Raw genomic sequence first — 19690 nt, 5'->3', positions numbered from 1 at the left:
TCCATACCAGGGTGGACAGGTAAGATCCTGGCTGCCCCGCCCCCCCCCCCTCCTGCCTTCCCAGAGCTGCTGTGCCTAGCCTGAGACCCACCCCAGAGCCAGCTGCCTGGGACAGCCCCCAGCCCCTGCCGCATGGAGCTGAGATAACATCCCCCCCCTGCCCCTCCTAGGTGTACCTGGTGTGGGGCAGAATGCTGCTCTGGTAGCCAGTCTCAGTCTCTGGGAATATTGATACCAACTACTAGCTGGGCATGAGCCAGGATGAGTGCCTACACTATGTTAGCAATGGTAAACCCCACTCCCCTCCAGCAGCCAGGAGCTGGTTTAGGCACCCTGTGGGGAGATGCAGGGGGCCAGGAAGGTGGGGGGGGGGGGGTTAACCTAAGAGCCTAGGGCAGGAGGGTTGGGGCAGTGCCAGCTACAGGGGGGACCTGGGGGTGTTGGGGGCATCCAGGGCAGTGCAGGAGTAGGGAGAGACTGTTGAAGGGGGCTGAGGGAGAACCTTGGAGTCTAGGGCATTGGGGAAAGGGGCGGGGTGGGGGGGCTGGTGTGGATCTGGGTGTGCAGGATTGGACTGGTGGGAGGCATTTGTGGGGGTGGGGGGAGTTCTAGGGGGAAGAATGCAGGAGTCTGGGGAGGCAGGGGCTGCAGTGGACCCAGGCATCTGGGTGTTGAGCCGCCTCCTCCCAAGCTGACAGGACATAGAGCAGGGTGGCTGGAGTGATGGCGAGGTGCACCTGGCCGCCATCATGGAGCATGGGGTCGAGGGCCAGGGGCTGTAGGCAGACCAGCTCCCACACCCCTGAGAGCTCCCCCATCTCTAATCCAGGTCATGAGCCCCTGGAGATGCAATAAACTGCTCTTGGGACCATCTGCACCCATGTCTGTGCCCTCTGTGCTAGGCCCTGGCCACCTGGGTTCCCCAGCTGTGGAAAGGTGGGGTGGGAAATCTCCTGGCCCAGCCAATGCCCTTCACTCCTGCCTGGCAGCCCCCTGCCCCTCCAGCCTTGCTGGTACCTCTCACTCCCAACCTGCAGCTCCTAGCAATACAGACCAGATGCCATTTGATCACCGCAGAGTTGTTTATTGAGGCATTTGGATGTGGGGGGGTTGGGATGCGATCCCTCCCCCATGCCATCGGATCCTAGAGCAGCAGGGCTGGGAGGGGCCTCAGGGGTGGGGGGGGTGGGCTCTGCTTGGTTCCCCCCCATGGTTCCCAGCAGGCGATCGGACCCCTTCCTGCTTGGTCCAAGCCAGTCCTGGGGCCTGGGGTTGTCCCGCGTGGGATGCAGGACCCTGCCCTCATCTCCAGGACACTTCCCCTACTCCAGTCCTCCCATGGCTGGCGGTCTCTGGATCCGTGCCCCCCCCAGCTCGGTGTCATTGCTGAGGGGCTGTGGGTGCCCTGCACCTCCTCTCTCACCAGGGCGGGGGGCTCCAGTGCTGCGGGGATTGCGGATTTGTCCATGTCAGCCGGCCACTTCGAGAGGGGCATCCAGCTGGTGGCGGAAGGACACACGTGCCTTGCCGCTGAAGTAGGCCCGGGGGGTTCCTGGCTCTGGATCCGGCCCTGGTGGGCTGGGGGGGTCCTGGGGCTGCATTGTACCTGGGTGGGGAGAGAGAGCAATAGGGGATCACAGCAGAGTATGGGGATCCCTCGCCTGTCTCAGAGAGTCATGGGTTAGAGCTGGAGGAGGGGGTGTGCATGGGGGGGGGTGTCTCACCTGGGCTCCGGCTCCGGGTCCGGGAGCAGAGGAAGCAGCGCAGCAGCCGAGCCCGGATCCGACCCTGGGAGAGGGCGGGGGGGTCACTGGGGCTGGGTGGAGCTGTCTACCCACTCTGTGTTTTGCCAGCCTGGCGCCTGGACCCATAATTATAGGGCTATGCCTGGGCGCCAGACAGGATGGGGGGGTAACCTCCCTCCGCACTTGTTTTTGGGAGCAGCCTGCGACCAGGTGTCCCCAGCTGGGGCCCCCCCCAGACCCTGCAGGGACCCCAGGCGTCTGGATGCAGAGGGTGCGGGGGACGCAGGTGTCTGCCCTGCCAGACTGAGCAAACCTGGGGACCCCACAGACCAGGGCAGCTGTGGAGGACCCCCCACCTCAACATGGAGGGACCTGGGGGTCCTGCCCAGGGGATCCACGCGTCTGCTCGCCAGGGCCCCACAGGCAGGAGACCCAAGTGCCCTGGAGCCCCCTCACCTGCTGGGCTTCCCCGGTCGGGGGGTCCCTGCGCCCCCCCATGGCTGCCCCGATCCGGCTGCCCTGGTACTAGACATGGCCCCGCCCCTTGGATACGCCCCCGGGACACACCCACGAGTCGGGAGTGGGCACCGCAGGGTGGGGGTCACTTGCCACGGGAAATAAGGGGGGGGAGGGAGGGGCATGCCCCCCTCCTTAAGGCCACATCCCCAACAAGCCTCGCCCATTACAGACCACGCCCTCTCAGTTCTAGTTGTCCGAGGCAAGCCCCGCCCCCAAGAATTGAAAACAAGGCGGGAAGCACCTCTCTCGCCACCTCCCTGTGCTCATTCGCAGTCACAGCCGCCTTTCGCTCTCCCCACGCCTCTCACTCGGTCTCCAACGCATGCGCAGCAGTCCGGCTCCTCAGCGCCGGCGCGGAGCTAGGGCTGCCCACCTTCCTCTCCAGCGCAGGAGCGCATGCGCATTGCTCACTGTTTCGTGAGGTCCTCCCACCCACTGACGAAGGGTTTTTGAACCCGAAAGCTTGCTTAATAAATATTCTCCAACTATTTGGGTTGGTTTAATAAAAAATATCAAATTCACCCAAAGAACCTTGTCTGCCTACGTCCTTAAACCAACACGGCTACAACCTAAACCCCTCCTACTCACTTTTACACGCATGCTCACAACAGGGATTCGCCCCCTGCTCCCGGGCCAGCTACGCATGCGTACCAAGGTAATCGTGCCCTTTACTGCACATATGCTTCCTGGTAATTCCTTCACACTGCGCCTGCGCCAAGACTGGCGCAGGCGCAGTTCGGTGCTGCTGCCCGGGCGGCGCATGCGCAGTTCGGTGCTGGCAGTCGGTGCGCGGAGCCGCGGCCGCCGGGGGCCGGTGCCCGTGCCCGGTGCCGCCCCTGCCCCTGCCGCCCCCAGCATGGCGGACCCCGCCCCCGCCCGCAGCCTGGACGACATCGACCTCTCCGCCCTGCGGGTAAGGGTAGGGGTCAAAGGTCGCCGGGGGGTTGTCAGAGCGGGGTCAGAAGTCACGCCTGTCCGGGCCCTGGGCAGGCGGCGGGGTTTAAAGGTCAAGGGCGGCTGAGGGGAGGGGACAGGAGGTCAAAGGGGTCCGGGGGCAGGACATGGGGTCTGCGCCAGGGGAGGGGGTTGAAGGGTTAGGGTAGTCCCCTATTATGGGCTGGGGTCAAAGGTCAGGGCTGGGGTCGGAGATCCACGTATCTCTCCCTTCAGACAGGTCACCGAGGGGTGCGATACCTCGGGGGAGCCGGCGGGTTTCCCGGTCCCCCTCCCCCCCCCCCCCCCCCCCCGAGTCCCTGCATTGCACCCAGTACTGCCCCCGGTCACGAGGAACCCCTTGCCCCAACACCCCCTCCCCCTATGCAGCTCCTGGCCAGATCTGGCATTGCTCCCAGGTGCGGCTGTGCCATGCCGTGGGCCTGCCCCAGCCTGCCTGCATGGGGGGGTGGTGGGGCGGACTCCTGGGCTCCCCAGGTCCCCCCTCCCCCGCAACCCACATGTGTCAGGAGCTGTACACCCCCCCGCCCCGATGACCCCATTCCAGCCCCCACTGGGATCCTCTGCCGGAGCCAAACCAGGCCAAGGAGAGTGGGGGGGGCTTCACTGGCTCCCTTCCCCCGCCCTGAGGCAGGCCCTGCCCCTGGAAGGGGGTGGGGGCAGTCTGCTGGTTTCCCCACCCTGTGACTGCCCCCCCTCTCCCCCCCAGGACCCTGCTGGGATTTTCGAGTTGGTAGAAGTCGTCGGCAATGGGACCTACGGGCAGGTCTATAAGGTGAGACCCTCCCACCAATTTAAATGCCTCAGTCCATCCTCCCCCCCCCGCCTGCAGACCCAGAAGCCTGAGTCCCTTCGGCCTCTCCAGGCCCCTCATGACTGTAGCTGCCCCTCACGGTCCTTGTCACGTGGCTCCCACGGTGTGTGCTGCAGGCTACGGGAGCAGGGCAAGAGGGGACGGGAGCCTAGGTTCTCTGGGAGGGGACAGGAGCCTGGTGGGGAGGGGCTGCACACCCAATGCCTGGGCTCCCCACCGAGAGCCAGTGGTGGGGGATGGCCATGGAGCTGGGGTTCCTGGGAGGGAAGTGGGGTCAGGTGGCCCACTGCCTTCCCCCATCTGATGCCCTCACCCCCTAGGGCCGCCATGTCAAGACAGGGCAGCTGGCAGCCATCAAGGTCATGGATGTTACTGAGGTACGAAAAGGGGGCTGCGGGTCGGGAGTGAGGGGCACCGGCAGGGCTGGATGGACAGGGGCTGCGGGTCGGGAGCTGACCCCCTGGCCCCCCAGGACGAGGAAGAAGAGATCAAGCAGGAGATCAACATGCTGAAGAAGTACTCGCACCACCGCAACATTGCCACCTACTATGGGGCCTTTGTCAAGAAGAGCCCCCCAGGGCATGATGACCAGCTCTGGGTGAGGGCGGGTCCTAAGGGTCTGTTCAGATTGGGCCTGGGGGGAACGGGGGTTGCTCTGAGCCCCTTGAGGGGAAGAGAGGGGGCCAAAGAGGAGCTTGGACCTCCCACAGCTGGGGAGGTGGGGGGTCGAGGGGATGCTCAGGGGATCCTAGGGTGCCCCCAGTCTGTGACCGACACCCCTCCCCCTGTGCCCCCTCCAGCTGGTGATGGAGTTCTGCGGCGCTGGATCTGTGACTGACCTGGTGAAGGGCTCCAAGGGCCACGCGCTGCGTGAGGACGTCATCGCCTATGTCTGCCGCGAGATCCTGCGGGTGTGTGGGCCCCCCCAGACACCGGGGTTCCCCTGGGGCCCAGATGCCTGGGTTCTACTGGGCAGGGGGAGTGACTGGAAGCCCAGATGCCTGACTTGCCCAGGAGAGGCTGGGAGTGGCAGGGACCACAGCAAAGCCTGGATGCCTGGGACTGTCCTCACTTTGGGCGGGGAAAGGGGTCTTGGTGCCCAGATACCTGGTTTCTTTGGTCCTATTGGGCCTCTGGGGGGACAAGGGATTTCTGGACATCTGGGTCCCTGGCTGATTTCCTTCCCCCCACACTCCTGTAGGGCTTGGCCCATCTGCACGCGCACAAGGTGATTCATCGTGACATCAAGGGGCAAAATGTGCTGCTCACCGAAAACGCTGAGGTCAAGCTGGGTACGGCCCAGATGCCTAGGTTCCCTTCCCCCAGACACCTGGGTCCTGTCCTGTCCTGGCCCCCAGATGCCTGGCTCCTCCCCTGACCCACCCCCCAGATACCTGGGCCACTTCTCTCCCAGATGTCTGCATCTTCTCCTGTCTTGAGCCCTGGGCACCTGGGTCCCTTCCTTGGCTCAGATGAGGGCTTCTCTGGGGGGAAGGGCCAGGGGCGGGGGTAGGGCTGGGGGCGGGACCTGACTGCCGTCCCTGCCTCCCCCCAGTTGACTTCGGGGTCAGTGCACAGCTGGATCGCACAGTGGGCCGGCGCAACACCTTCATTGGCACGCCCTATTGGATGGCGCCCGAGGTTATTGCCTGTGACGACGACCCCCATGCCACCTACGACTGCCGGGTGTGTCCCCGGATGCCTGGGTTTCCCCGGGTCCCCCCACCTCTCCCTGGGGCCCCCAGATGCCTGGATTCCTCCAGGACTCTCCCACCCCTCCCTGGAGGCTGGGATCCAGCCCCAGATACTTGTGTTCCACCTCGACCCCATTTGTGGGGTGCTCAGGCACTGAGTCCCTCCCGCCCCTGGTCCATTGAGCCATCAGATGCCTTAGAACCCAGGGCGCCGGGCCAATCAATCTAGGCAGCCTTGTGGGGTGGGGGAGGGTGCTAGATGCTTGGTTTCCCCCTGGCCAGGGCCCAATCTTGACCCCTCCCCATATCTTTCCTCCCAACAGAGTGACATCTGGTCCCTGGGCATCACTGCCATTGAGATGGCTGAGGGAGCCCCCCGTGAGTGTGGGGGGCCTTGGAAGCCTGCATTCTCTGGGAGGGGAAGGGACGGGGTGAGAGCAGGGTGGGGGCTGGGAGCCTGGACGCCAGGGTCTGCATGGCTAATGCCCCTCCCTGCCCCTCTGCAGCACTGTGTGATATGCACCCCATGCGCGCCCTGTTCCTCATCCCACGGAACCCCCCCCCACGCCTCAAGTCCAAGAAGTGGTAAGTGGGGGGGGGGTCCCCCAGTTTCCCCTCCCCCAACTCTGCAGGTGCCCCTCACTCCCAGCCTGCAGCCTGTGCTCCTCACTCCCGATCTGCTGCCCCACTCCAGGTCGAAGAAGTTCCTGGACTTTGTGGAGACCTGCCTGACCAAGGCCTACACAAGCCGCCCAGGCACCGAGCAGCTGCTGCAGGCACCATTCATCCGGGACCAGCCCCCTGAGCGCCAGGTCCGCATCCAGCTGCGGGACCACCTGGACCGCGCCCGGCGGCGCCGCGGGGAGAAGGGTGAGGGGCTGTGGGTCGGGGGTGAGGGGTACTGGGGAGGTGGGGGATTGCAAGTTGGGAGTGTGAGGGCCACCACACAATGACCACAACCCTCCCCCCTCCCCCCACAGATGAGACGGAGTACGAGTATAGCGGCAGTGAGGAGGAGGATGATGGCCACGGCGAGGAAGGGGAGCCCAGGTATGGGGGCCGGAGCCTCCTCGAGGAGGGGGGCCTGGCAAGGTGTGGCTTAGTGGGCGGAGCTAACTGGCTGTATGTGGGGTTGGGGCTTGGGTAGGGGTGGAGCCTGGGGCACTGGGTGGGTGGAGCCTCCACAGGCATAGGTGGAGCTTGTGTAGTAAGTGGGGCCTGGATTCTGGGCTATGAGCAGAGCCTGAATGGCCCAGGTAGGGCTCAGGAGGCAGCGCCTATGAGGCTTATATCAAGGGGGTGGGACCCTGCAGGAAGGTGGGTTGGTGTGGGTGTAGCTGAGGGGTAGGGCTTCCTCAGGGGGTGTGCCCCCACTGGCCCCGCCCCACCCCAGCTCTGGCTCCACCCCCAGCTCGCTGATGAATGTCCCTGGGGAGTCGACCCTGCGCCGTGAGTTTCTGCGCTTACAGCAGGAGCACAAGGGGGGCGTAGGGCCCGGGCCTGGTCCTGCTCCCGTGGCCCCGCCCCCACCGGGTCCTGCCCATGACCCCGAGGCCCATGTCCAGCGACTCCTGCTGGAGCGGCAGCGACGCCTGGGTCAGCAGCGTGAGGAACGACGGCGCCTTGAGGAGGTGGGTGGGGCCCTGATGCCTGGTGTTCTCTGCTGGGGGGGGGGAGCTGGATGCCTGGGTTCTCTAGGGGGGTGACAGCAGAGATTCTGGGGCCTAGACTCCTGAGTTCTCTGTGGGTGGAGAGAGGCCCAGACCCCTGGGTTCTCAAAGTCCCTCTTCCCCTCCTCTCCTGCAGCAGCAGCGCCGGGAGCGGGAGCAGCGGAAGCTGCAGGAGAAGGAGGCACGCCGCCGGGAGGGGGAGCGGCGCCAGGCTGAGCGCCAGCAGGTACAGACCCGCCTGGTCCCCCCAGACCCTCTCCAGGCCCCCATAAGATCACCAAGACCCCCCGAGACAACACTTTGGACCTTCTCAGCCCCCAGTGACACCACCCAGGTTCTGTGACCCCCTCAGGACCCCCCAGCCAGGGCTCCCCCCACTCCCCCCCCCCAAACTCTGGGCTACCCTGTTCCTTCTGCTTGTCTGATCTGGGCCGGGACGCCTGGGTTCTCTGCTCCTGCTTGTTTGGGAAGGGTTGCTTGGCTGGGCCCAGACGCGTGGGTTCTGTCAGTGATGGGAGAGGCTGTGGGGCTGGGCCCGGATGCCTGGGTTCTCTTTTCTCTCTGGCTGGATGCTGCGACCTGTCCTTTTCCATTCGCATCTGTCTGCCTCTGTCTGTCCGCTGCCCTGTGCCTCCCGCTGCCCCCCCCCCCCCCCCCCCCCCCCAGGAGTTCATTCGGCACCGGCTAGAGGAGGAGCAGCGCCAGCTCGAGGTCCTCCAGCAACAGCTGCTGCAGGAGCAGGCCCTGCTGCTGGTAACGCCCCTGGCTTAGGCCCTGCTCCTTGGTCTGGCCCCACCCACCCTGCTAGAGCAGCCTGGCGGTGGCTCTCAGAGCTCTGGGGGGTGGTGCTGGCTGGACACTTGGGTTCCTTTTGTAGGGTATAGGGACCCAGACACCTAGGTTCCTTGGGTGTGGAGGGGTCTGGATGCCTGGGTTCTCTGGAGAGCTGGGCCAGGATGCCTGGGTTCCCTTTTGGGGGACTGTGGGGCCTGGACACCTCGGTCACCTGGGGGTACATGGGCCTGGACACTTGGGTTCTCTTTAGGGGCCTGGGTCCCCTGGAGGCATGCGGGCCCAGATGACTGGGTCCCTGACCCCCCTCCATCCCCCGCCCCCCAGGAGTACAAGCGGAAGCAGGTGGAGGAGCAGCGCCAGGCAGAGCGGCTCCAGCGCCAGCTTCAGCAGGAGCACGCCTTCCTTAGCGCCCTGCAGCGCCAGCACCAGCAGGGGGCGCCACCTGCTTCAGCCCGCCCTGGCCAGGTGCGCTGGGGTTCTCCGGGGGAACAGGGGACCTGGATGCCTGGATTCTGTGGGAGGGAAGGTGGGGGCTGGGGGGTGAGAGCCGGGATGCTGGGAGTCTGGGTGCCTAGGTTCTCCAGGCCTGGGTGGGCCACACAGGCAAAATGCCTGGGTCGCTGCAACACCTCCCTCCCTCCTGCAGGGGGATGAGCGGGCGCGGCTGAGCAAGCAGAGCTCCCCTGTGGCGCCAGCAGGGGCGGGGTCCATGCCTGAGGCCCCCCTTCCCCCTGGCCTCACCCCTGCTGCCCAGACTCCCCCCATGCAGCGCCCGGTTGAGCCCCAGGAGGGGCAGCACAAGGTATGGGGGTGGGGGCAGACGCATGGGTTCTCTGGGGTGGGGTTTGGGGTGCCTGGACTCCTGGGTTCTTTCTTGGCTCGGGGAGTGGGGGGCAGCAGGGCCTGGAGGGGAGTGAGCTCCTGTGTTCCTAGCCACTTCTCTGACTCCCCCTCCCCTTGCTCTGCCCAGAGCCATGTGGCGCACCGCGTACCGCTGAAGCCGTATGGGGCACCGGTGCCACGGTCCCAATCCCTGCAGGAGCCACCAGCCCGGGTGGGAGGGGGGGGCTTCCCTGCTGCCCCCCCTGCCCCAGCCCCACCCCGTGCCCCCCTGGCCCGCCAGAGCTCGGACCCCACTGCTCCCCCGGACACCCCACCCAAGGTAGGCTTGCCCGGACACCTGGGCTCTCTGGGAGGGGAGGGGGCTGAGGGTGAGAACGGGAGGGGTGGGAGCCTGGATGCCTGGGTTCTCTCTAAGCTGAGATTGCGCCCCTCCAGGTACCACAACGAACTTCATCCATCGCCACCGCCCTCAATGCTGGCAGTGCTGGGGCCAGTGCCCGCCCCACCCATGCCATCCGCGCCAGGTACCCCCATCCCCTGGATGCCTGGGTCCCCTTTCCCACTGAGCCCCTCGCCCAGTTCTAGCTGCAGCCAGCTCTGGGGAGGGCCAGGCTGGGTAGAACAGTCCCCAGGGCAGCCCTAACTGCTGCCTTCCCATCATGCCCTGCAGCAACCCCGACCTGCGCCACAGTGACCCTGGGTGGGAGCGGACGGACGACGGGCACCTGCCCCAGGCTGGGTCCCTGGAGCGCAGCCGCGGCAGAGGTAAGGCTGGGGGCTTGCAGGGGTCATAAACGATCAGCTTAGGGGTTATGGAGGTTGTGGATTATATAGGTAATGGGTTGGTGGGTCACAGGGAAGCTGAGGGAGTTCATGAGGTCATGGGTTAGAGGGTCACGAGGGGGGCTTTGGAAGGGGGTGAGGGGGTCATGGGTAGCTGGGGAGTTAGCAGGGCTGTGGTCATGCGCTGTGAGTTTGGGTGGGGCACTGGGGCTTGGGAGGGTTCTGAGAGATTGGTGTCACAGGGCTTGTGGGAGTCTTGGGCTGGGGGTCACAGGGGGTGTAAGGGGATGAGGGTCACAGGGGTGCCTATAGATTTAAGGGAGAGTCACGGGTTAATATGGGGTTGTGGGGGTCACGGAGCTTGAGAGGGGGCTGGGCTCTTGCTAACACCCCCTGTCCCCGTCCCCCCAGCCCCGCCACCACCGCGGCCCCCTGGCTCCCCTGTCCTGGCACCTGGTACTCCCCCGAAAGCTGAGGACCCGCGCTCCCGCCCTGGACGGCCTGCTGTGAGTACTGCGGGGGTGGGCAGAGAACCCAGGCATCAGGCCCCCAGTCTCCTCCAGAGAACCCTGACGTCCAGGTTGGGGGAGGGTTGTTGGTGCCACCTCTAACCCTGTCCTTTCTCTCCCCTTGGTGCTACCCAGAGCTACAAACGAGCCATTGGCGAGGTCAGTGCATGGGGCCCCACTACACATGGGTGCTCGAGCTGTGGGGGATGGCATGGGGGGAACCCAGGAGACAGAGGGGGTGGGGGGAGGGCCCTGGCGTCCGGGCCCCCTTGGTTTTTATCCTGCAGTGTCTAGAGCTGGGGAGGACTCAGGTATTCACCTGGGCACTGACCTCCCCTGGCCCCCCAGGCGGCAGTGGCGGCGCTGCGGGAGCGCCCGGAGGAGGCGCCACGGCCCCCCCAGAAGGCAACAGATTATTCATCCTCCAGCGATGAACCCGGCTCCAGCGACGAAAGTGATGGCGACAGCCCCACTGCACCCCCTGCCAGGTACAACACCCCCCTCCCCACCCCCGACTCTTCCGCACCACCTAGCTGGAAGGAACCCCCTGGTCCACCCCTCAACCCACCTCACCTAGCTGGAAGGGACCCCGCCCAACCCCCCTAGCATGTAAAGTCCCCTCTAGACCCCCCCTAGAACCTCCCACCCCATTTAGCTGGAACAGACACCCCCAAAGATCCTCCTCTTAATCCCATAGCTATAAGGGACCCCCCCCCCACTTGCCTAGTTGGAAGGGACCCCCAAACCCCACCCCCCCAAGGTCCTGTAACCCTTTCCAGCTGGTAGGCACCCCCCTGGACCTCCCAGCCCCCCCAGCTGGTAGAACCCCTCCTGCCGGACACCTGGTGCCGGAAGGGGTGCCCCAGCTGGAAGGGAACCCCCTAGACCACCCCAGGACCCCCCAACTAGAAGGGACCCATCTCAAACTCCTGCTCCCCCTCCCCCAGGACCCTACAGCCTCTTCCTCTCTTGGCCTGGGGTTGCAGGGGGGTCTGCATCATGGCATGGGGTGCCCCCTAAGCCTTCCCATGATCTCTAACCCCTACCCCAAGGCCGCCCCCTCCCCCGGGGGGCCTGGGGGGTGCGGCTGGATGCGACCCAAATGATTTTTGCCCTCTGCCCCCAGGGACGGGGACACAGACAGCGTGAGCACCATGGTGGTCCATGACGAGGCACCTGGCCCCCATGGACACTTCGGGGGTGAAGGGACCCTGCCCCGGCCACGGGTGAGGGGGCACTGGGGGGTAGGACAGGGCCCTGGATGCACCCTGCTCTGGGGTGGGGGAGGCATAGCTGGGTATAACACCTCCTGCTGCCCACTCCCAGAGCCCAGAAGCGGAGCGTGGTGCCCGCCGAGTCCCTGACGCCAATGGCTTTCCCCCCCTACCCGATGTGGTGCAGCCCAGTGAGGGGCCCCCCCGCGCCGACCCCCCCGGTGACTCTGGCCCTGATGTGAGTTGCTATGGGCGGGGTGGAGGGGGCTAGATTTGGGGGTTCTTGGACTTGGGGGGGGGGGGGGGTTGGGGGGACCGGGGTGTCTCATCCTCCCTATATTTTTCCCCCCCCCATCAGTACCAGTCACGTGGGCTGGTGAAGGCCCCTGGGAAGGCCTCGTTCACCACCTTCGTGGACCCGGGGCTCTACCAGGCAGGGGGGGACCCCCTACCCCTCACTGGTGAGTCTGGGGGGACTGGAGGGCAGTATCTGGGTCCTTGGTGGGGCTGGAGGGTGGGGAATGAGTCATGACCATTGATTTGGTTGGGGGGGGAGGGGGGGCTGGGAGCGATAGGGTTAATGACCCCTGACCTCAGGACAAGGGTGGGCCGGGTCTTGCCTTGATCTATGACCCTTGATCTTTGGTCTCTGGCATGGCTGTGGGGGGGCAGGGGAGCAGGGTCCTAACCCAAGTGCAGCTGTTTCTGGGGTGGCTTTGACTCCTGACCCCTGATCTTTGACTCCTGACCCCTGACTTTGGGGTGGGGGTGGGCTTGGGTTCACCCTTGACCGGAGCACGGCTGCATGGGAGAAGTGTGGGGGTGCCTGACCTTCGAACTCTGCCCCCCACAGGACCAGGCCGAGCATGGCCAGGGGTCGAGAGCCGCAAGGGCTCGGTGGTGAATGTGAACCCAGCCCCCCCACGGCCCCCCAGCGACGCGCCCGAGATCCGCAAGTACAAGAAGCGTTTCGGCTCTGAGATCCTCTGTGCCGCCCTCTGGGGTCAGCGGGGGTCTGGGGTCATGGGGTGGGGAGAAGTCTTTGGGGGTGTGGGCGTGAGGGTGGGGAGGAGCAGCAGGGTTCCAGCAGGATCTGGGGGACTGCATGGGGGGGGTCCTGGTTCCTGGAGCCCCCCTGATGGCACCGTCCCCATGAGGGATCCACAGGTGTGAACCTGCTGGTGGGCACGGAGCAAGGGCTGCTGCTGCTGGACCGCAGCGGGCGCGGGCGTGTCTATGGCCTGGTCAGTCGGCGCCGCTTCCAGCAGATAGATGTGCTCGAGGGCCTCAACCTGCTCACCACCATCTCTGGTGAGACCCCTGCCGCCTCCTGTGACCTCCCCAGTACCCCCAATCTACTCAGCACCACCGCGGTGCTGAGACCCTCTGCCCCAGCCCCCCCTCAACTGTCCTCCCCCCGCAGGGAAGCGCAACAAGCTGCGCGTGTACTACCTGTCTTGGCTGCGCAACAAGGTGCTGCGCAATGACCCTGAGGTGGAGAAGAAACAGGGCTGGGCCCCCGTTGGCGACCTTGAGGGCTGCACCCACTACCGCCTGGGTGAGCCGGGGGGGCTAGGGGCTCTGGGGATTATCTGGAGGTCATTGGGGGGCTCAGGGTGCAGGGCTGCCCCCCCAGTGACGGTGATCTTGGGGACTGCACCCACTACGACCTGGGTGAGCCTGGGGTGCTGGGGGGTACTGAGGGTCGCCAGGGCTGAGCCCCTGTTAGTGACCTTAAGGGCTGCACCCATTACTGCTTGGGTGGGGGAAGGTTGGGGGGGTACTCAGGGTCACTGCAGGGGTCTGGGGTCAACAAGGGGTTCAGGGGTCACCAGAAAGGGCCAGGGGGTCATCGGGGGGGGCAGGGCAGGCTCCCAGGGCACTGGAAGGGGTTGGAGCTCCCCTTGCTGGGGGGGCCCAGAGCCCTGGATCGAGGGTCTCATGGTCACATGTGTCCCTGTGCCCTGGGTGTGTCGGACACGTGTGTGCGGGGCTACAGTGAAGTACGAGCGCATCAAGTTCCTGGTGATTGCACTAAAGAGCTCAGTGGAGGTCTACGCCTGGGCCCCGCGGCCCTACCACAAATTCATGGCCTTCAAGGTGCGCCAGATGCCTGGGTCCTCTGGGAGGGGAGGGGGCTGGGGGCCCGGATCCCTGGGTCCTCTGACCCCCTGCCCCTGCAGTCGTTTGCGGACCTGCCGCACCGCCCGCTGCTGGTGGAGCTGACAGTGGAGGAGGGGCAGCGCCTCAAGGTGGTCTACGGCTCCAGCACCGGCTTCCACGCCATCGATGTGGACTCGGGCAACACGTATGACATCTACGTGCCCGTGCACGTGAGTGTGCAGGCCCCCCCATCCTCCCCTCCATGCTCCCCCAGGACCTCTGACCCCTGTGACGCTCCCCCTCCTCCACATGCCCCCTCAGATCCCGGGCCCAGTGACACCACATGCTATCGTGTTCCTGCCCGACACCGGTGGCCTGGAGATGCTGCTGTGCTATGAGGATGAGGGTGTCTATGTCAGCACCCATGGGCGTATCACCAAGGACGTTGTGCTGCAGTGGGGGGAGACGCCCAGCTCCGTTGGTGAGTGCTGGACACCTGGTTTCCTTCCCCCACAGACGCCTGGGTCCTTTCTTGGACAGGTTCTTCCCCTCCTAGATGCCTGGGTTCTTCCCTCCCGAACAGCATCCTCTCCCTGGATGTTTGGGTCCTTTTCCTCCCCGGACGCCTGGGTCACTCGATGGTCTCTCTGATCTGATGGGCTGCAGCAGGGATGGAGTTAGTTATCTCCCCAGATGCCTGGCTGGGGTTTAAGGACGGGGGGCTTGGCTGGTGCTGGTAGCCCAGATGCCTGGGTTTCCTTCTAGGTCTGGCACGAGTCCAGGGGGCCGTAGCAGGGCATGGACGGCCCCTCCTGGATGCCTGGGTCCCCTCTATGTTGCTGTCTGGGGCTGGCCCAGGGGCTGCTGGGAGCCTGGACGCCTGGTTCTCTGGGCTGATTCCCTTCCCCCCCACCCCACAGCGTACATCTGCTCCAACCAGATCATGGGCTGGGGGGAGAAGGCCATTGAGATCCGTGCTGTTGACACGGGACGCCTGGACGGCGTCTTCATGCACAAGCGGGCGCAGCGTCTCAAGTTCCTCTGCGAGCGCAATGACAAGGTACAGCCCCTGTTCCACCCCAGAGCCAGCTGCATCTGGGCCCTGTTACACCCAGATGTGACCTTCTCCAGAGCTGGGTGCATCCAGGCTCTTACACCCAGACGTGAGCCTCCCTGGAGTTGGCAGCATCCAGGCCTGTTCTACGCAATCCCAACCACACCCACCCCAGAGCCAGCTGGATCGGGGTACCCTGTGCCCCTCACCCCCTGACTTCTGACCCCTTGCCCCCAGGTGTTCTTTGCCTCAGTGCGCTCGGGCGGCAGCAGCCAGGTTTACTTCATGACCCTCAACAGGAACTGCATCATGAATTGGTGAGGTCCCGCCCCTGGCCTTGGAAGGGGCGGGGCTTTGCTGCCAGACTCCACCTCCCTGGACCAGAGGCCTTTCCTGCTGCTGCTTTGAATGGGGAAGGGTGTCTCTAAGGCAACTGGTGTGACTGACAGCTGGGGGACCCCCCCTCTTATAGCCCCGCCCCCAGGGGGCATTCTACTTGATTGCTGCCCCCCAGAACCAGCTGCATTTTGGGGTCCCTGCGTGGCTAGTGCCCCCCAGCTGGAGGGGGCAGGGGGGACCCTGGCGTTGTCTCTGCTTTGCTTAATTACCCCCAGAGCCATTAATTACCTCCCCAGTGCAGCCTGGGGTGAATGTTGGGGCTAGCTCCCCTCCCCCAAGTCTGTATATTTTGCTCTAATTAATCCTATTTTGTTAATTCCTTAATGAAGCACTTTAATGCCCCCCCCCTCTGAAGGGGGGGTCCCCTGCTTGGTGTGGGGGTTGGGGCCAGCCTGGAGGGGGTGGGGCTAGCAGAGGCTCCACCCCCTTTGGGGGGGCTGATGGCTGCTGCACTGCAAGGGTTAACACTAGGGGGGGCTGGGCTGGCCCTGGGGCTGGTGGGGCGGGGAGGGTCTGGCTCCCCCCCCCCCCCCCCCCCCCCCCCCCTTGTTGTGGCCTTGAGATTTCATCTGTTAATAAAAAAAATAAAAGATCCAAAATTGAGGATTTTCTGCCTCTGATTTCCCCGGGGGGTGGGGGGGTGATTCTGGGGGGGACCTGATCTTGGGGGGGCAGTACTGTGAGCCCCACCCAGCAGGGGACAATTGAAGCCTGTTCTAACTGGCCACCTCCCAGCCCAGAGCCAGCTGCGTCTGGGTGACAGGTGGGGGCGCCAGGCCTCTGGTTCTGGGGGGTGGTGCTGGGAACCCGGATGTCTGGGTTCTCCCCCTGTGGTGTTATTTCCGGACGTGCCGGGAACAGGTGTGGGACAGCGGGGGGTGCAGATCCAATGTCACTCCCGCCCCGGAACCAGCCGCAGCCTTAAATCCCCCCGGGGGCCACGGCAGAGACCTGACAAAGGGCCATGGAAGGGCAGGGGCTGGTGCTGCTGGGGGCCACACTCTTCTGCCTGGGGGGAGCAGGTAAAGGGGGGCTGCAGGTTGAGAGTAAGGGGCACTGGAGGGGGTGGGGCAGGGGGCTGTGGGTTGGGAGTGAGGGGCACTGGCAGGGTGGGGGCTCTTACCCCACTGCCCCCCAGGTGGGAATGAGGAGCGCCGCCTCTTCGAGACCCTGTTCTCTGGCTACGACCCCAGCACCCGCCCAACCCGGAGACCCCAGGACCCAGTGACTGTAGAGCTGCAGCTCACACTGACCAACCTCATCTCATTGGTGAGTCAGGAGGGGCACCCCAAGACACCACCCCCAACCCCTGCCCTGCCAGTGCCCCTCACTCCTGACCTGAAGCCCCACCAGGGTCCCTGACCTCCCCCTGCTGTTGCAGAATGAGAAGGAGGAGACACTGACGACCAACATCTGGATCGAGATTGTGAGTCCCGTCCTGTCTTGTCTCGTCTCTTTCCCCCACCACCCCCCTGCCTCGGCCTGACCAGGGACCTCGACCTGCTGGTCCTGCATCCCCGCAGGCCCTCTCCTCACCCAAACTCGCTCATTCTCCAGAATTCTCAAAGGACCCAGGTGTCTGGGCATTGAGTCCTGCCAGTCCCCCTCACTCCTGATCCACAGCCCCCCTTACTCCAGTGGTGCCCCTCACTCCCCACCTGCAACCCCTGTACCCAGCCCTCTCTCTGCCCCAGCAATGGGTCGATTACCGCCTGGATTACAACAGCAGCGATTTTGGGGGAATTGAGTCCCTGAGGGTCCCATCCACGCTGGTCTGGCTGCCAGACATCGTCCTGGAGAACAAGTGAGGCCTGGAGGGGGCTGAGGGTTGGGAGTGAGGGGCACCGGCAGGCCTAATGCTACCAACCCCCCGTTCCCCCTCAGTATCGACGGTGGGTTTGAGGTTGCCTACTACTGCAACGTGCTGATATACCCAGGCGGGTCTGTATACTGGCTGCCTCCTGCCATCTACCGCAGCTCCTGCCCGGTGGCCGTCACCTACTTCCCCTTTGACTGGCAGAACTGCTCCCTACTCTTCAAGTGCGTGCGGCTGACTCTGGGGTGGGCCCTGGGGGCCGAGTAGAACAGGGGCCCCTGATGTGGCTGCCTCAGGTGGGACATCAGGGCCTAATCTCATGGCTTCCCTTTGCCCCCAGGTCGGGGACATATGGGGGCCACGAGGTTGACCTGCGGCTCTACACAGACACTGTGACAGGGGCTGTGGCTGACAGCATCACGATTGACCCTGCAGCCTTCACAGGTTGAGGGAGGACTGGGCTGGAGTTGGGGGGAGTGGGTGAGGCCCTGGTTCTGGGGTAGAGGGGTGTTGGCAGATTGGAGATCCAGGATCTGAGATGCAGTCACCTCTGGGGCGTAGCAGAGCTGGGTAGAACAGGGCCCATATGCACCCAGCGCTGGGCTGGATCTGAGCTGGGTCCTGGGGACTGCAGGTTAGGAGTGAGAGCCACTGGCAGGGCTGTAGGGCAGGTGGTTGTGGGTTGGGGCACTAGCAGGGGTCTGCAGGTGGCCTGGCCCTGACCTTTGACCCTGGGTGCAGAGAATGGGGAATGGGCCATCCGGCACCGGCCAGCACGCCGGGTTCAGGCAGGGGAGGCCCCGGCTGTGCTCTTCCTTCTGGTGATCCAGCGCAAGCCACTCTTCTATATCATCAACATTGTCATCCCCGTTGTGCTGCTTTCGGCCCTTGGCCTCCTCGTCTACTTCCTGCCTGCGCAAGGTGGGCTTGCACAGGGGCTTGCACAAGGCCTCGCACGGGAGCTTACATGCTTTGCACAATAACCCAAGGGAGGAGCTTATATGGGTTTGCACCAGGGAGGTGCTTGCACATGGGTTTTGCTGGTGCCCCCTCCCCTTGCTGTTTTGGGGTAAGGGTGTTTCTAAGCCTTCCTCAGGAATGTGCCCTGGGGGCCCAAATACCTGGGTTCCCGGGGTAGAGGGGGTCCCTCTCCAGCCCCTGACCCCCCCCCCCCAAAAATCTGGTCCCTGCAGCGGGGGGGCAGAAGTGCACGCTCTCCATTTCGGTGCTGCTGGCACAAACAGTCTTCCTCTTCCTCATCGCCCAGAAGGTGCCGGAGACCTCACTCAGCATCCCCCTCCTGGGCCAGTGAGACTCCCCCCCCGGGACACCTGGGTTTTCTGGGAGGTGCGAGGAGGGGGGCTGGAGGCCTGCATGCCTGGGTTCCCTGGGCAGAGCCCCCCAGACTCTTGGGTCCTGCTGGCAGGTACCTAATGTTCGTGATGGTGGTGACAATGTTGGTGGTGATGAGCTGCGTCGTGGTGCTCAATGTCTCCCTACGCACACCCAGCACCCACCGCCTGGTTGGGCCCCTGCCTGTGAGCCCCCCCACCCCAATCACCTGGGTCCCCTGAGGCCCCCCAATCCCTCCCCAATGGCCTCCAACCTCTGCCCCCAGGTGCTGCTGAAGCTGTTGCCCCGAGTGCTGGGTGGGGAGGTGGCTGAGAGGCAGCAGGACCCAGGACCACCCCCCTATCTGCTGGCAGCTGAGGAGGAGGCACTTAACACTCCTCGCAGTGAGGTCCTGTTCCGGCACTGGCACCTGGGCCCCTCCCTTGGTGAGACCACCTCCCCCCCCCCCCCCCCCCAGACACCTGGGTTGCATGGGAAGGGAGTCGGGCCTGGAGTCCTGGACAGCAGGGTCTTTGGAGACCAGAGAGCTCGGACACCTGGGTCCTTGACTGTCCTCCCTGCAGGGGGGCTGGATCCAGCGCGGGAGCTGTGCATCAGCCTGGCGCAGGCAGCCCCAGCTATCCGCGAGTGTGTTGCCGCCTGCAACTTTGTGTCGGCCACCATCCAGGCCCAGAACGATGCGGACAATGTGAGTACAAGCCCCAGTCCCTGTGCCGCCCCCCAGCAGGGCCAGGAGAGAACCTAGGCATCCTGTGCCACAGGAGGCAGGGCGCTGGGTGCTGGTGGGGAAGGCGCTGGACACGCTCTGCTTCTGGGTTGCGCTGCTGCTCTTCGCCGCCGGCACCATTGGCATCTTCCTGGTGGGGCAGCTCAACCAGGTCCCTGACAAGCCCTTCGCCTAGGCCAGGTAGCGTTGTGTCCGGGTGGGTGCAGCATCCTTGGGGAGTCATGGCGCCCAGCCCAAAGCCAGTTGCATCTAGAGCTTGGCTCTGATGCACCCTTTTCCCTATCCTGACCCCCATCCTTCTCCCCCCAGCCCATAGGAGCTGGGATTGGTACCAGCCCTTGCTCTCTGCTAGGACCCTGGTGCTCCTGGCCACAGTGGAGAGCCCTGTTCTACTCACTCAAGATCTGGCTGCATCCTGGGCCCAGCTGAACCCCCTGGCTGTGGTTGTCCATTAAAGGAGTTGCTTCCACCCCACAATGCAGGACTGGTTTGTGTGGACAAGTTGTGGCTGGCTCTGGGGTGAGGGGCGGAGTATAACTGAGGGTCTGGGATGCAATAGCGGAGGGGGGCTGAGATGTGGCTGGCTCTGAGGTGGGGCAGCAGAAGGGGGGTATAATGGGTAGTCTGGATGCATATAATAGTGAGGTCTGGGATGTGACCCTCTCTGTAGTGTAACACCTGTGGTTGAGATGCAGCTG

At 64.6% G+C, this 19690-nt stretch overlaps 3 protein-coding genes across 5 annotated transcripts; 2 read left to right on the top strand and 1 right to left on the bottom strand.

Moving 5' to 3' along the window:
* Positions 1-1063: 1063 nt before the first annotated feature.
* On the bottom strand, positions 1064-2303 carry LOC132245495 (uncharacterized protein C17orf114-like). The gene is made up of 3 exons (XM_059717903.1): positions 2202-2303; positions 1725-1788; positions 1064-1606 (listed from the first exon to the last, which is right to left on the bottom strand). Exons 1-3 carry the CDS (start codon positions 2241-2243, stop codon positions 1470-1472), a joined length of 243 nt encoding a protein of 80 aa, XP_059573886.1. The 5' UTR covers positions 2244-2303; the 3' UTR covers positions 1064-1469.
* Positions 2304-2907: 604 nt separating this feature from the next.
* Positions 2908-15699, top strand: MINK1 (misshapen like kinase 1). 2 transcript variants are annotated; one of them, XM_059717812.1, is made up of 33 exons: positions 2908-3177; positions 3928-3993; positions 4353-4409; positions 4505-4630; positions 4833-4943; positions 5234-5324; positions 5588-5718; positions 6050-6104; positions 6233-6311; positions 6421-6596; positions 6707-6776; positions 7138-7357; positions 7533-7622; positions 8063-8149; positions 8516-8656; positions 8838-8993; positions 9162-9353; positions 9470-9558; positions 9705-9799; positions 10229-10323; positions 10462-10485; positions 10675-10814; positions 11453-11552; positions 11653-11778; positions 11899-12001; positions 12394-12543; positions 12708-12851; positions 12964-13098; positions 13540-13640; positions 13724-13873; positions 13965-14124; positions 14564-14703; positions 14935-15699. In XM_059717812.1, exons 1-33 carry the CDS (start codon positions 2908-2910, stop codon positions 15016-15018), a joined length of 3954 nt encoding a protein of 1317 aa, XP_059573795.1. In that variant the 3' UTR covers positions 15019-15699. The 2 variants fall into 2 exon arrangements, with proteins under 2 accessions (XP_059573795.1, XP_059573796.1); XM_059717813.1 differs by lacking the exon at positions 8063-8149.
* On the top strand, positions 15618-19469 carry CHRNE (cholinergic receptor nicotinic epsilon subunit). 2 transcript variants are annotated; one of them, XM_014595817.3, is made up of 13 exons: positions 15618-16118; positions 16235-16365; positions 16478-16522; positions 16791-16900; positions 16981-17136; positions 17253-17356; positions 17654-17833; positions 18106-18220; positions 18339-18450; positions 18531-18690; positions 18829-18953; positions 19027-19172; positions 19302-19469. In XM_014595817.3, the coding sequence occupies exons 1-12, from the start codon at positions 16061-16063 to the stop codon at positions 19165-19167; spliced, it is 1437 nt and encodes a 478-aa protein (XP_014451303.1). In that variant the 5' UTR covers positions 15618-16060; the 3' UTR covers positions 19168-19172; positions 19302-19469. The 2 variants fall into 2 exon arrangements, with proteins under 2 accessions (XP_014451303.1, XP_059573855.1); XM_059717872.1 differs by having other exon boundaries at positions 19027-19469.
* Positions 19470-19690: the final 221 nt, after the last annotated feature.

Source organism: Alligator mississippiensis, chromosome 15, assembly GCF_030867095.1.
Source record: "Alligator mississippiensis isolate rAllMis1 chromosome 15, rAllMis1, whole genome shotgun sequence".
NCBI lineage: Eukaryota > Metazoa > Chordata > Crocodylia > Alligatoridae > Alligator > Alligator mississippiensis.
Note: the sequence above shows the minus strand (reverse complement) of the source record. Positions and strands in the feature narration are given on the sequence as shown.